General features: G+C 45.6%; 11 protein-coding genes across 12 annotated transcripts in view; 6 read left to right on the forward strand and 5 right to left on the reverse strand.

Moving 5' to 3' along the window:
• The window catches only part of LOC139756424 (uncharacterized), a 153935-nt gene that overhangs the window by 117898 nt on the left and 22699 nt on the right, over positions 1-13338 (forward strand). The gene's annotated exons all lie outside the window — the stretch shown is intronic.
• LOC139756417 (histone H4) lies at positions 998-1438 on the reverse strand. The gene has a single exon (XM_071675849.1). The coding sequence runs from the start codon at positions 1393-1395 to the stop codon at positions 1084-1086; it is 312 nt and encodes a 103-aa protein (XP_071531950.1). The 5' UTR covers positions 1396-1438; the 3' UTR covers positions 998-1083.
• Positions 1566-2302, forward strand: LOC139756414 (histone H3). The gene has a single exon (XM_071675845.1). It carries the CDS (start codon positions 1822-1824, stop codon positions 2230-2232), a length of 411 nt encoding a protein of 136 aa, XP_071531946.1. The 5' UTR covers positions 1566-1821; the 3' UTR covers positions 2233-2302.
• On the reverse strand, positions 2749-3197 carry LOC139756416 (histone H2B). The gene has a single exon (XM_071675847.1). The coding sequence runs from the start codon at positions 3153-3155 to the stop codon at positions 2784-2786; it is 372 nt and encodes a 123-aa protein (XP_071531948.1). The 5' UTR covers positions 3156-3197; the 3' UTR covers positions 2749-2783.
• Positions 3393-3894, forward strand: LOC139756415 (histone H2A). Its single transcript, XM_071675846.1, has one exon. The coding sequence runs from the start codon at positions 3451-3453 to the stop codon at positions 3820-3822; it is 372 nt and encodes a 123-aa protein (XP_071531947.1). The 5' UTR covers positions 3393-3450; the 3' UTR covers positions 3823-3894.
• On the reverse strand, positions 5256-5799 carry LOC139756423 (histone H4). The gene has a single exon (XM_071675856.1). It carries the CDS (start codon positions 5633-5635, stop codon positions 5324-5326), a length of 312 nt encoding a protein of 103 aa, XP_071531957.1. The 5' UTR covers positions 5636-5799; the 3' UTR covers positions 5256-5323.
• Positions 5917-6542, forward strand: LOC139756419 (histone H3). Its single transcript, XM_071675851.1, has one exon. The coding sequence runs from the start codon at positions 6062-6064 to the stop codon at positions 6470-6472; it is 411 nt and encodes a 136-aa protein (XP_071531952.1). The 5' UTR covers positions 5917-6061; the 3' UTR covers positions 6473-6542.
• Positions 6960-7398, reverse strand: LOC139756421 (histone H2B). Its single transcript, XM_071675853.1, has one exon. The coding sequence runs from the start codon at positions 7396-7398 to the stop codon at positions 7027-7029; it is 372 nt and encodes a 123-aa protein (XP_071531954.1). The 3' UTR covers positions 6960-7026.
• On the forward strand, positions 7456-8133 carry LOC139756418 (histone H2A-like). Its single transcript, XM_071675850.1, has one exon. The coding sequence runs from the start codon at positions 7456-7458 to the stop codon at positions 8059-8061; it is 606 nt and encodes a 201-aa protein (XP_071531951.1). The 3' UTR covers positions 8062-8133.
• Positions 11962-12402, reverse strand: LOC139756422 (histone H4). Its single transcript, XM_071675854.1, has one exon. The coding sequence runs from the start codon at positions 12357-12359 to the stop codon at positions 12048-12050; it is 312 nt and encodes a 103-aa protein (XP_071531955.1). The 5' UTR covers positions 12360-12402; the 3' UTR covers positions 11962-12047.
• On the forward strand, positions 12530-13266 carry LOC139756420 (histone H3). Its single transcript, XM_071675852.1, has one exon. The coding sequence runs from the start codon at positions 12786-12788 to the stop codon at positions 13194-13196; it is 411 nt and encodes a 136-aa protein (XP_071531953.1). The 5' UTR covers positions 12530-12785; the 3' UTR covers positions 13197-13266.

The following is a 13338-nucleotide window of genomic DNA, read 5'->3' on the forward strand; positions in this document are numbered from 1 at the left end:
TGAACGGGTCGCTCTCTCCGACCTACGCTTGTGCAAGCCTGCTACCTACCTAACCATCTAGCCATTAATCCACCAACACGCACCTACACTCTCCTACCTACCATTTTACCACATACCACTACCATTTGACATGTCTCACCTCTGTTCTCTCTGCCTCCCTGCATACAAGCACCTACCTACAAATGCAAAGAAAATTCAATTCATTTCTCTCTGTCAGTCAGTGACAAACAAAGATACACTCTCCAAATAGCTGCCAGTGAACGGGTCGCTCTCTCCGACCTACGCTTGTGCAAGCCTGCTACCTACCTAACCATCTAGCCATTAATCCACCAACACGCACCTACACTCTCCTACCTACCATTTTACCACATACCACTACCATTTGACATGTCTCACCTCTGTTCTCTCTGCCTCCCTGCATACAAGCACCTACCTACAAATGCAAAGAAAATTCAATTCATTTCTCTCTGTCAGTCAGTGACAAACAAAGATACACTCTCCAAATAGCTGCCAGTGAACGGGTCGCTCTCTCCGACCTACGCTTGTGCAAGCCTGCTACCTACCTAACCATCTAGCCATTAATCCACCAACACGCACCTACACTCTCCTACCTACCATTTTACCACATACCACTACCATTTGACATGTCTCACCTCTGCTCTCTCTGCCTCCCTGCATACAAGCACCTACCTACAAATGCAAAGAAAATTCAATTCATTTCTCTCTGTCAGTCAGTGACAAACAAAGATACACTCTCCAAATAGCTGCCAGTGAACGGGTCGCTCTCTCCGACCTACGCTTGTGCAAGCCTGCTTCGGAAAAGTATATATAAGAATGTCATCATCTTTAATGCCCTAAGTGTATGAAAGTGCCATTACGGAAGTCTGCTACTCAAAATGGTGTATAAGAATTTCATCATTTATTTAATGCCCTAAGTGTATGAAATTATAGAGAATGGATATGAAAATGGTAATGTTTTTTTTTTGTCTAATAAGATCTTTTGATATTATTTGTGGACCTTAAAAAGGTCCGATTGATTTCTGTCTGTGCCATTGGCATGGTCTTGGAAGAGGAAGAATAAACTTAACCGCCAAATCCGTATAGAGTTCTGCCCTGGCGTTTTAGAGCATAAACCACATCCATGGCAGTGACTGTTTTCCTCTTGGCGTGCTCAGTGTAGGTGACAGCATCACGGATGACGTTTTCTAAGAAAACCTTGAGTACACCACGAGTTTCTTCATAGATCAGGCCAGAGATACGTTTGACTCCTCCACGGCGAGCAAGACGACGAATGGCAGGCTTTGTGATTCCCTGAATGTTGTCACGGAGAACCTTGCGATGTCGCTTGGCGCCTCCCTTTCCGAGCCCCTTGCCTCCCTTGCCGCGTCCAGTCATGTTGTCTCACCTCTGATATGCTACGCTCGAATACAGTGTAAACCAACTCAGCTCCAAGCTATATATGCCCCTCGGATGGACGTGATAGTAGCAGTTCTACCTTCTCTGCCTATTTTCGTGTCTTTTTCCTATGAAAATTACACTTTTTTTACTTTTTGTCTTATGCAACATAGATACCCTATCAAGCTCTATCTTATGATATCATCAATTTTTACCTTCCTCTAAGAAGACATAGAGAAAAAGGTGAAAAATAGCTTTTCAAGCTTCGTGCGGATCAAGTGAGGAGGGGTAGGCGGAGCTTACGGCTCTCCTTCAACCAATAGGGAGGCAGGAAGTTGCAGCTAGCTGCTGCATAAAACGGGCGCGCGCTCCGGCCACTACTACTACTCACTCCTACGTACTACTACTGTACTGACTGCTGAAGAAATGGCTCGAACCAAGCAGACTGCTCGCAAGTCTACAGGAGGCAAGGCCCCTCGCAAACAGCTGGCCACTAAGGCAGCTCGTAAATCTGCTCCTGCTACCGGTGGTGTTAAGAAGCCTCACCGTTACAGGCCTGGAACTGTGGCTCTGCGTGAAATCCGACGTTACCAGAAAAGCACCGAGTTACTCATCAGGAAGCTACCCTTCCAGCGTCTTGTGCGAGAGATTGCACAAGACTTCAAGACAGATCTACGTTTCCAGTCGTCTGCCGTCATGGCCCTTCAGGAAGCCTCTGAAGCATACCTGGTGGGTCTCTTTGAAGATACCAACTTGTGCGCCATTCACGCCAAGCGTGTCACCATCATGCCCAAAGACATCCAGCTGGCACGTCGTATTCGAGGAGAACGCGCCTAAGCCACTCCTCTTCCCTTACTAATTAATTCATTGAGAATTAAGAACACCTAGGCCCTTATTAGGGCCAAAACCTAACTTTCAAGAGAATTTCTGATCAGGACAACCAACCTCTCATTCTATCTCTACCTAATAAGAACAACTAATAATAATAATAATAATAATAATAATAATCGTATTAATGATAACTAGTAGGTACTTTTTTGATATAGAAGCTACCGTTAATTAATGCAAGCAAGTGAAATTTAGTTAGTTAGGTAGGGTGTGTTCTTTACTTCTTTTTCTATTTCCTACAAGAAGCCTCCCCCCAAAGAATAGTAGAGTTAAAGAATTCATGAAAAAATGATGATCAATAATACGGGTTCAGGTGTCGTCATATCTAATGAATCGTGATGCCGTTTATATCATTTTTCCTATCATTTATTTATTATAGATCACCATTTGGTCATATGAACCTATCTAAAATGGTCCAACAATGATCTCTTTTGTAATAATGTGTGGCTCCAATGGAGCCGAGTTTGTTTATTAGAGGAAGAGAGAGTAGCAACAACTTCTTACTTAGAAGAGGTGTACTTGGTGACAGCTTTTGTACCCTCGGACACGGCGTGCTTGGCCAGTTCACCAGGTAAAAGAAGTCGAACAGCAGTCTGGATCTCCCGACTGGTGATTGTGGAGCGTTTGTTGTAGTGGGCAAGGCGGGAAGCCTCAGCAGCGATACGTTCAAAAATGTCGTTCACGAAAGAGTTCATGATGGACATGGCCTTGGAAGAGATACCGGTGTCCGGGTGAACCTGTTTGAGAACCTTGTAGATGTAGATACTGTAGCTCTCCTTCCTCCTGCGCTTTTTCTTCTTATCGCCCTTAGCAATGGCTTTCTGAGCTTTTCCAGCCTTCTTGGCAGCCTTTCCTGATGCTTTGGGAGGCATGGTGGCGAGGGGCGATACACGTTACGTACGTACGTACGTAGTTGAGCGGATCGCGCCTAGAATGAGAAGCCACTCCCGAGCTTGGCCTTATATATGCCACAGGTTACTCAGCTTTTGCTCCTCGCCCAGGCCGAGCGCGCTCATTGGTTGCTTGGCGGCGGCCGCCACCTCACTTGATCCTGAGCCGGGGTATATAAGCGATGCTCGCACCAAACTGCTACGCATTCATTGTCTCTCTCTCTCGAGTGGAGAACTCTCTCGCAGCAGCAGCAACAGCAACCGTACTACCACCACCATGTCAGGACGAGGCAAGGGAGGCAAAGTCAAGGGCAAGTCCAAGAGTCGCTCCAGTCGAGCGGGACTCCAGTTTCCCGTAGGTAGAATCCACCGCCTTTTGCGCAAGGGAAACTACGCCGAACGTGTCGGTGCTGGTGCCCCAGTCTACCTGGCAGCTGTTATGGAGTACCTGGCCGCTGAAGTACTAGAGTTAGCCGGTAACGCTGCCCGTGACAACAAGAAGACTCGTATCATCCCTCGTCACTTGCAGCTGGCCATCCGTAATGACGAGGAACTGAACAAGCTTCTCTCTGGAGTCACCATTGCCCAGGGAGGTGTCCTGCCTAACATTCAGGCTGTCCTCCTTCCCAAGAAGACGGAAAAGAAGTAGATGATGAAGATGATATAATCATGATGATGATGAACCATACAAAATCAGGCTCCTCTTGGAGCCACAAATAAATTCTTAAAGAGATATCAAGCAAGACATGCTCATAAGTACAACTATTCTGCTTAACTAACTAATCTTTCTCTTTCTTTTCACTCCGTCATTTACAAGCCTCGTATATTTTACACACACATATAAATTTATTCATTTATATAGGCATAAGATAATAGATAAATTTAAATCTACACACATCGTAAAATAGAATGAAAAGCCGTGCACGCTCTATTCTATTCATTTATTTAAGTTACCCTCAGAAACACATCGATCATAAGAGAAAACCAAGAGGCAGGTAGACGGTTGGTCGGAGGGAGGGGCCAAACAAGAGTTCAACTACATTACCTCCTTACTGATAATTTTCCAAAACGATACGGGGGAATTACAACCTTACCACTAACCATACTGAATAAGATAAAGCCTCCTCATTGGTAGGTCACTAACAGCCAATGGCAAGCAAGTATTTCATTATATATATATAGAGCTACCCAGACCCGTTCAAACCCCTTTTTCAAACCTCCAGTCTAGAAAAAAGGGATTGAACGGGTCGCTCTCTCCCACCTACGCTTGTGCAAGCCTGCTACCTACCTAACCATCTAGCCATTAATCCACCAACACGCACCTACACTCTCCTACCTACCATTTTACCACATACCACTACCATTTGACATGTCTCACCTCTGTTCTCTCTGCCTCCGTGCATACAAGCACCTACCTACAAATGCAAAGAAAATTCAATTCATTTCTCTCTGTCAGTCAGTGACAAACAAAGATACACTCTCCAAATAGCTGCCAGTGAACGGGTCGCTCTCTCCGACCTACGCTTGTGCAAGCCTGCTACCTACCTAACCATCTAGCCATTAATCCACCAACACGCACCTACACTCTCCTACCTACCATTTAACCACATACCACTACCATTTGACATGTCTCACCTCTGCTCTCTCTGCCTCCCTGCATACAAGCACCTACCTACAAATGCAAAGAAAATTCAATTCATTTCTCTCTGTCAGTCAGTGACAAACAAAGATACACTCTCCAAATAGCTGCCAGTGAACGGGTCGCTCTCTCCGACCTACGCTTGTGCAAGCCTGCTACCTACCTAACCATCTAGCCATTAATCCACCAACACGCACCTACACGGGTCGCTCTCTCCGACCTACGCTTGTGCAATCCTGCTTCGGAAAAGCATTTATAAGAATGTCATCATCTTTAATGCCCTAAGTGTATGAAAGTGCCATTACGGAAGTCTGCTACTCAAAATGGTGTATTAGAATTTCATCATTTATTTAATGCCCTAAGTGTATGAAATCATAGAGAATGGATATGAAAATGGAAATTTTTTTTTTTTTGTCTAATAAGATCTTTTGAGAATATTTGTGGACCTTAAAAAGGTCCGATTGATTTCTGTCTGTGCCATTGGCATGGTCTTGGAAGAGGAAGAATAATCTTAACCGCCAAATCCGTATAGAGTTCTGCCCTGGCGTTTTAGAGCATAAACCACATCCATGGCAGTGACTGTTTTCCTCTTGGCGTGCTCAGTGTAGGTGACAGCATCACGGATGACGTTTTCTAAGAAAACCTTGAGTACACCACGAGTTTCTTCATAGATCAGGCCAGAGATACGTTTGACTCCTCCACGGCGAGCAAGACGACGAATGGCAGGCTTTGTGATTCCCTGAATGTTGTCACGGAGAACCTTGCGATGACGCTTGGCGCCTCCCTTTCCGAGCCCCTTGCCTCCCTTGCCGCGTCCAGTCATGTTGTCTCACCTCTGATATGCTACGCTCGAATACAGTGTAAACCAACTCAGCTCCAAGCTATATATGCCCCTCGGATGGACGTGATAGTAGCAGTTCTACCTTCTCTGCCTATTTTCGTGTCTTTTTCCTATGAAAATTACACTTTTTTTACTTTTTGTCTTATGCAACATAGATACCCTATCAAGCTCTATCTTATGATATCATCAATTTTTACCTTCCTCTAAGAAGACATAGAGAAAAAGGTGAAAAATAGCTTTTCAAGCTTCGTGCGGATCAAGTGAGGAGGGGTAGGCGGAGCTTACGGCTCTCCTTCAACCAATAGGGAGGCAGGAAGTTGCAGCTAGCTGCTGCATAAAACGGGCGCGCGCTCCGGCCACTACTACTACTCACTCCTACGTACTACTACTGTACTGACTGCTGAAGAAATGGCTCGAACCAAGCAGACTGCTCGCAAGTCTACAGGAGGCAAGGCCCCTCGCAAACAGCTGGCCACTAAGGCAGCTCGTAAATCTGCTCCTGCTACCGGTGGTGTTAAGAAGCCTCACCGTTACAGGCCTGGAACTGTGGCTCTGCGTGAAATCCGACGTTACCAGAAAAGCACCGAGTTACTCATCAGGAAGCTACCCTTCCAGCGTCTTGTGCGAGAGATTGCACAAGACTTCAAGACAGATCTACGTTTCCAGTCGTCTGCCGTCATGGCCCTTCAGGAAGCCTCTGAAGCATACCTGGTGGGTCTCTTTGAAGATACCAACTTGTGCGCCATTCACGCCAAGCGTGTCACCATCATGCCCAAAGACATCCAGCTGGCACGTCGTATTCGAGGAGAACGCGCCTAAGCCACTCCTCTTCCCTTACTAATTAATTCATTGAGAATTAAGAACACCTAGGCCCTTATTAGGGCCAAAACCTAACTTTCAAGAGAATTTCTGATCAGGACAACCAACCTCTCATTCTATCTCTACCTAATAAGAACAACTAATAATAATAATAATAATACTAATTATAATCGTATTAATGATAACTAGTAGGTACTTTTTTGATATAGAAGCTACCGTTAATTAATGCAAGCAAGTGAAATTTAGTTAGTTAGGTAGGGTGTGTTCTTTACTTCTTTTTCTATTTCCTACAAGAAGCCTCCCCCCAAAGAATAGTAGAGTTAAAGAATTCATGAAAAAATGATGATCAATAATACGGGTTCAGGTGTCGTCATATCTAATGAATCGTGATGCCGTTTATATCATTTTTCCTATCATTTATTTATTATAGATCACCATTTGGTCATATGAACCTATCTAAAATGGTCCAACAATGATCTCTTTTGTAATAATGTGTGGCTCCAATGGAGCCGAGTTTGTTTATTAGAGGAAGAGGAAGAAGTAGCAACAACTTCTTACTTAGAAGAGGTGTACTTGGTGACAGCTTTTGTACCCTCGGACACGGCGTGCTTGGCCAGTTCACCAGGTAAAAGAAGTCGAACAGCAGTCTGGATCTCCCGACTGGTGATTGTGGAGCGTTTGTTGTAGTGGGCAAGGCGGGAAGCCTCAGCAGCGATACGTTCAAAAATGTCGTTCACGAAAGAGTTCATGATGGACATGGCCTTGGAAGAGATACCGGTGTCCGGGTGAACCTGTTTGAGAACCTTGTAGATGTAGATACTGTAGCTCTCCTTCCTCCTGCGCTTTTTCTTCTTATCGCCCTTAGCAATGGCTTTCTGAGCTTTTCCAGCCTTCTTGGCAGCCTTTCCTGATGCTTTGGGAGGCATGGTGGCGAGGGGCGATACACGTTACGTACGTACGTAGTTGAGCGGATCGCGCCTAGAATGAGAAGCCACTCCCGAGCTTGGCCTTATATATGCCACAGGTTACTCAGCTTTTGCTCCTCGCCCAGGCCGAGCGCGCTCATTGGTTGCTTGGCGGCGGCCGCCACCTCACTTGATCCTGAGCCGGGGTATATAAGCGATGCTCGCACCAAACTGCTACGCATTCATTGTCTCTCTCTCTCGAGTGGAGAACTCTCTCGCAGCAGCAGCAACAGCAACCGTACTACCACCACCATGTCAGGACGAGGCAAGGGAGGCAAAGTCAAGGGCAAGTCCAAGAGTCGCTCCAGTCGAGCGGGACTCCAGTTTCCCGTAGGTAGAATCCACCGCCTTTTGCGCAAGGGAAACTACGCCGAACGTGTCGGTGCTGGTGCCCCAGTCTACCTGGCAGCTGTTATGGAGTACCTGGCCGCTGAAGTACTAGAGTTAGCCGGTAACGCTGCCCGTGACAACAAGAAGACTCGTATCATCCCTCGTCACTTGCAGCTGGCCATCCGTAATGACGAGGAACTGAACAAGCTTCTCTCTGGAGTCACCATTGCCCAGGGAGGTGTCCTGCCTAACATTCAGGCTGTCCTCCTTCCCAAGAAGACGGAAAAGAAGTAGATGATGAAGATGATATAATCATGATGATGATGAACCATACAAAATCAGGCTCCTCTTGGAGCCACAAATAAATTCTTAAAGAGATATCAAGCAAGACATGCTCATAAGTACAACTATTCTGCTTAACTAACTAATCTTTCTCTTTCTTTTCACTCCGTCATTTACAAGCCTCGTATATTTTACACACACATATAAATTTATTCATTTATATAGGCATAAGATAATAGATAAATTTAAATCTACACACATCGTAAAATAGAATGAAAAGCCGTGCACGCTCTATTCTATTCATTTATTTAAGTTACCCTCAGAAACACATCGATCATAAGAGAAAACCAAGAGGCAGGTAGACGGTTGGTCGGAGGGAGGGGCCAAACAAGAGTTCAACTACATTACCTCCTTACTGATAATTTTCCAAAACGATACGGGGGAATTACAACCTTACCACTAACCATACTGAATAAGATAAAGCCTCCTCATTGGTAGGTCACTAACAGCCAATGGCAAGCAAGTATTTCATTATATATATATAGAGCTACCCAGACCCGTTCAAACCCCTTTTTCAAACCTCCAGTCTAGAAAAAAGGGATTGAACGGGTCGCTCTCTCCGACCTACGCTTGTGCAAGCCTGCTACCTACCTAACCATCTAGCCATTAATCCACCAACACGCACCTACACTCTCCTACCTACCATTTTACCACATACCACTACCATTTGACATGTCTCACCTCTGTTCTCTCTGCCTCCCTGCATACAAGCACCTACCTACAAATGCAAAGAAAATTCAATTCATTTCTCTCTGTCAGTCAGTGACAAACAAAGATACACTCTCCAAATAGCTGCCAGTGAACGGGTCGCTCTCTCCGACCTACGCTTGTGCAAGCCTGCTACCTACCTAACCATCTAGCCATTAATCCACCAACACGCACCTACACTCTCCTACCTACCATTTTACCACATACCACTACCATTTGACATGTCTCACCTCTGTTCTCTCTGCCTCCCTGCATACAAGCACCTACCTACAAATGCAAAGAAAATTCAATTCATTTCTCTCTGTCAGTCAGTGACAAACAAAGATACACTCTCCAAATAGCTGCCAGTGAACGGGTCGCTCTCTCCGACCTACGCTTGTGCAAGCCTGCTACCTACCTAACCATCTAGCCATTAATCCACCAACACGCACCTACACTCTCCTACCTACCATTTTACCACATACCACTACCATTTGACATGTCTCACCTCTGTTCTCTCTGCCTCCCTGCATACAAGCACCTACCTACAAATGCAAAGAAAATTCAATTCATTTCTCTCTGTCAGTCAGTGACAAACAAAGATACACTCTCCAAATAGCTGCCAGTGAACGGGTCGCTCTCTCCGACCTACGCTTGTGCAAGCCTGCTACCTACCTAACCATCTAGCCATTAATCCACCAACACGCACCTACACTCTCCTACCTACCATTTTACCACATACCACTACCATTTGACATGTCTCACCTCTGTTCTCTCTGCCTCCCTGCATACAAGCACCTACCTACAAATGCAAAGAAAATTCAATTCATTTCTCTCTGTCAGTCAGTGACAAACAAAGATACACTCTCCAAATAGCTGCCAGTGAACGGGTCGCTCTCTCCGACCTACGCTTGTGCAAGCCTGCTACCTACCTAACCATCTAGCCATTAATCCACCAACACGCACCTACACTCTCCTACCTACCATTTTACCACATACCACTACCATTTGACATGTCTCACCTCTGTTCTCTCTGCCTCCCTGCATACAAGCACCTACCTACAAATGCAAAGAAAATTCAATTCATTTCTCTCTGTCAGTCAGTGACAAACAAAGATACACTCTCCAAATAGCTGCCAGTGAACGGGTCGCTCTCTCCGACCTACGCTTGTGCAAGCCTGCTACCTACCTAACCATCTAGCCATTAATCCACCAACACGCACCTACACTCTCCTACCTACCATTTTACCACATACCACTACCATTTGACATGTCTCACCTCTGTTCTCTCTGCCTCCCTGCATACAAGCACCTACCTACAAATGCAAAGAAAATTCAATTCATTTCTCTCTGTCAGTCAGTGACAAACAAAGATACACTCTCCAAATAGCTGCCAGTGAACGGGTCGCTCTCTCCGACCTACGCTTGTGCAAGCCTGCTACCTACCTAACCATCTAGCCATTAATCCACCAACACGCACCTACACTCTCCTACCTACCATTTTACCACATACCACTACCATTTGACATGTCTCACCTCTGTTCTCTCTGCCTCCCTGCATACAAGCACCTACCTACAAATGCAAAGAAAATTCAATTCATTTCTCTCTGTCAGTCAGTGACAAACAAAGATACACTCTCCAAATAGCTGCCAGTGAACGGGTCGCTCTCTCCGACCTACGCTTGTGCAAGCCTGCTACCTACCTAACCATCTAGCCATTAATCCACCAACACGCACCTACACTCTCCTACCTACCATTTTACCACATACCACTACCATTTGACATGTCTCACCTCTGTTCTCTCTGCCTCCCTGCATACAAGCACCTACCTACAAATGCAAAGAAAATTCAATTCATTTCTCTCTGTCAGTCAGTGACAAACAAAGATACACTCTCCAAATAGCTGCCAGTGAACGGGTCGCTCTCTCCGACCTACGCTTGTGCAAGCCTGCTACCTACCTAACCATCTAGCCATTAATCCACCAACACGCACCTACACTCTCCTACCTACCATTTTACCACATACCACTACCATTTGACATGTCTCACCTCTGTTCTCTCTGCCTCCCTGCATACAAGCACCTACCTACAAATGCAAAGAAAATTCAATTCATTTCTCTCTGTCAGTCAGTGACAAACAAAGATACACTCTCCAAATAGCTGCCAGTGAACGGGTCGCTCTCTCCGACCTACGCTTGTGCAAGCCTGCTACCTACCTAACCATCTAGCCATTAATCCACCAACACGCACCTACACTCTCCTACCTACCATTTTACCACATACCACTACCATTTGACATGTCTCACCTCTGTTCTCTCTGCCTCCCTGCATACAAGCACCTACCTACAAATGCAAAGAAAATTCAATTCATTTCTCTCTGTCAGTCAGTGACAAACAAAGATACACTCTCCAAATAGCTGCCAGTGAACGGGTCGCTCTCTCCGACCTACGCTTGTGCAAGCCTGCTACCTACCTAACCATCTAGCCATTAATCCACCAACACGCACCTACACTCTCCTACCTACCATTTTACCACATACCACTACCATTTGACATGTCTCACCTCTGTTCTCTCTGCCTCCCTGCATACAAGCACCTACCTACAAATGCAAAGAAAATTCAATTCATTTCTCTCTGTCAGTCAGTGACAAACAAAGATACACTCTCCAAATAGCTGCCAGTGAACGGGTCGCTCTCTCCGACCTACGCTTGTGCAAGCCTGCTACCTACCTAACCATCTAGCCATTAATCCACCAACACGCACCTACACTCTCCTACCTACCATTTTACCACATACCACTACCATTTGACATGTCTCACCTCTGTTCTCTCTGCCTCCCTGCATACAAGCACCTACCTACAAATGCAAAGAAAATTCAATTCATTTCTCTCTGTCAGTCAGTGACAAACAAAGATACACTCTCCAAATAGCTGCCAGTGAACGGGTCGCTCTCTCCGACCTACGCTTGTGCAAGCCTGCTTCGGAAAAGTATATATAAGAATGTCATCATCTTTAATGCCCTAAGTGTATGAAAGTGCCATTACGGAAGTCTGCTACTCAAAATGGTGTATAAGAATTTCATCATTTATTTAATGCCCTAAGTGTATGAAATTATAGAGAATGGATATGAAAATGGAAATGTTTTTTTTTTGTCTAATAAGATCTTTTGATATTATTTGTGGACCTTAAAAAGGTCCGATTGATTTCTGTCTGTGCCATTGGCATGGTCTTGGAAGAGGAAGAATAAACTTAACCGCCAAATCCGTATAGAGTTCTGCCCTGGCGTTTTAGAGCATAAACCACATCCATGGCAGTGACTGTTTTCCTCTTGGCGTGCTCAGTGTAGGTGACAGCATCACGGATGACGTTTTCTAAGAAAACCTTGAGTACACCACGAGTTTCTTCATAGATCAGGCCAGAGATACGTTTGACTCCTCCACGGCGAGCAAGACGACGAATGGCAGGCTTTGTGATTCCCTGAATGTTGTCACGGAGAACCTTGCGATGTCGCTTGGCGCCTCCCTTTCCGAGCCCCTTGCCTCCCTTGCCGCGTCCAGTCATGTTGTCTCACCTCTGATATGCTACGCTCGAATACAGTGTAAACCAACTCAGCTCCAAGCTATATATGCCCCTCGGATGGACGTGATAGTAGCAGTTCTACCTTCTCTGCCTATTTTCGTGTCTTTTTCCTATGAAAATTACACTTTTTTTACTTTTTGTCTTATGCAACATAGATACCCTATCAAGCTCTATCTTATGATATCATCAATTTTTACCTTCCTCTAAGAAGACATAGAGAAAAAGGTGAAAAATAGCTTTTCAAGCTTCGTGCGGATCAAGTGAGGAGGGGTAGGCGGAGCTTACGGCTCTCCTTCAACCAATAGGGAGGCAGGAAGTTGCAGCTAGCTGCTGCATAAAACGGGCGCGCGCTCCGGCCACTACTACTACTCACTCCTACGTACTACTACTGTACTGACTGCTGAAGAAATGGCTCGAACCAAGCAGACTGCTCGCAAGTCTACAGGAGGCAAGGCCCCTCGCAAACAGCTGGCCACTAAGGCAGCTCGTAAATCTGCTCCTGCTACCGGTGGTGTTAAGAAGCCTCACCGTTACAGGCCTGGAACTGTGGCTCTGCGTGAAATCCGACGTTACCAGAAAAGCACCGAGTTACTCATCAGGAAGCTACCCTTCCAGCGTCTTGTGCGAGAGATTGCACAAGACTTCAAGACAGATCTACGTTTCCAGTCGTCTGCCGTCATGGCCCTTCAGGAAGCCTCTGAAGCATACCTGGTGGGTCTCTTTGAAGATACCAACTTGTGCGCCATTCACGCCAAGCGTGTCACCATCATGCCCAAAGACATCCAGCTGGCACGTCGTATTCGAGGAGAACGCGCCTAAGCCACTCCTCTTCCCTTACTAATTAATTCATTGAGAATTAAGAACACCTAGGCCCTTATTAGGGCCAAAACCTAACTTTCAAGAGAATTTCTGATCAGGACAACCAACCTCTCATTCTATCTCTACCTAATAAGAACAACTA

Source organism: Panulirus ornatus, chromosome 21 (assembly GCF_036320965.1).
Source record: "Panulirus ornatus isolate Po-2019 chromosome 21, ASM3632096v1, whole genome shotgun sequence".
NCBI lineage: Eukaryota > Metazoa > Arthropoda > Malacostraca > Decapoda > Palinuridae > Panulirus > Panulirus ornatus.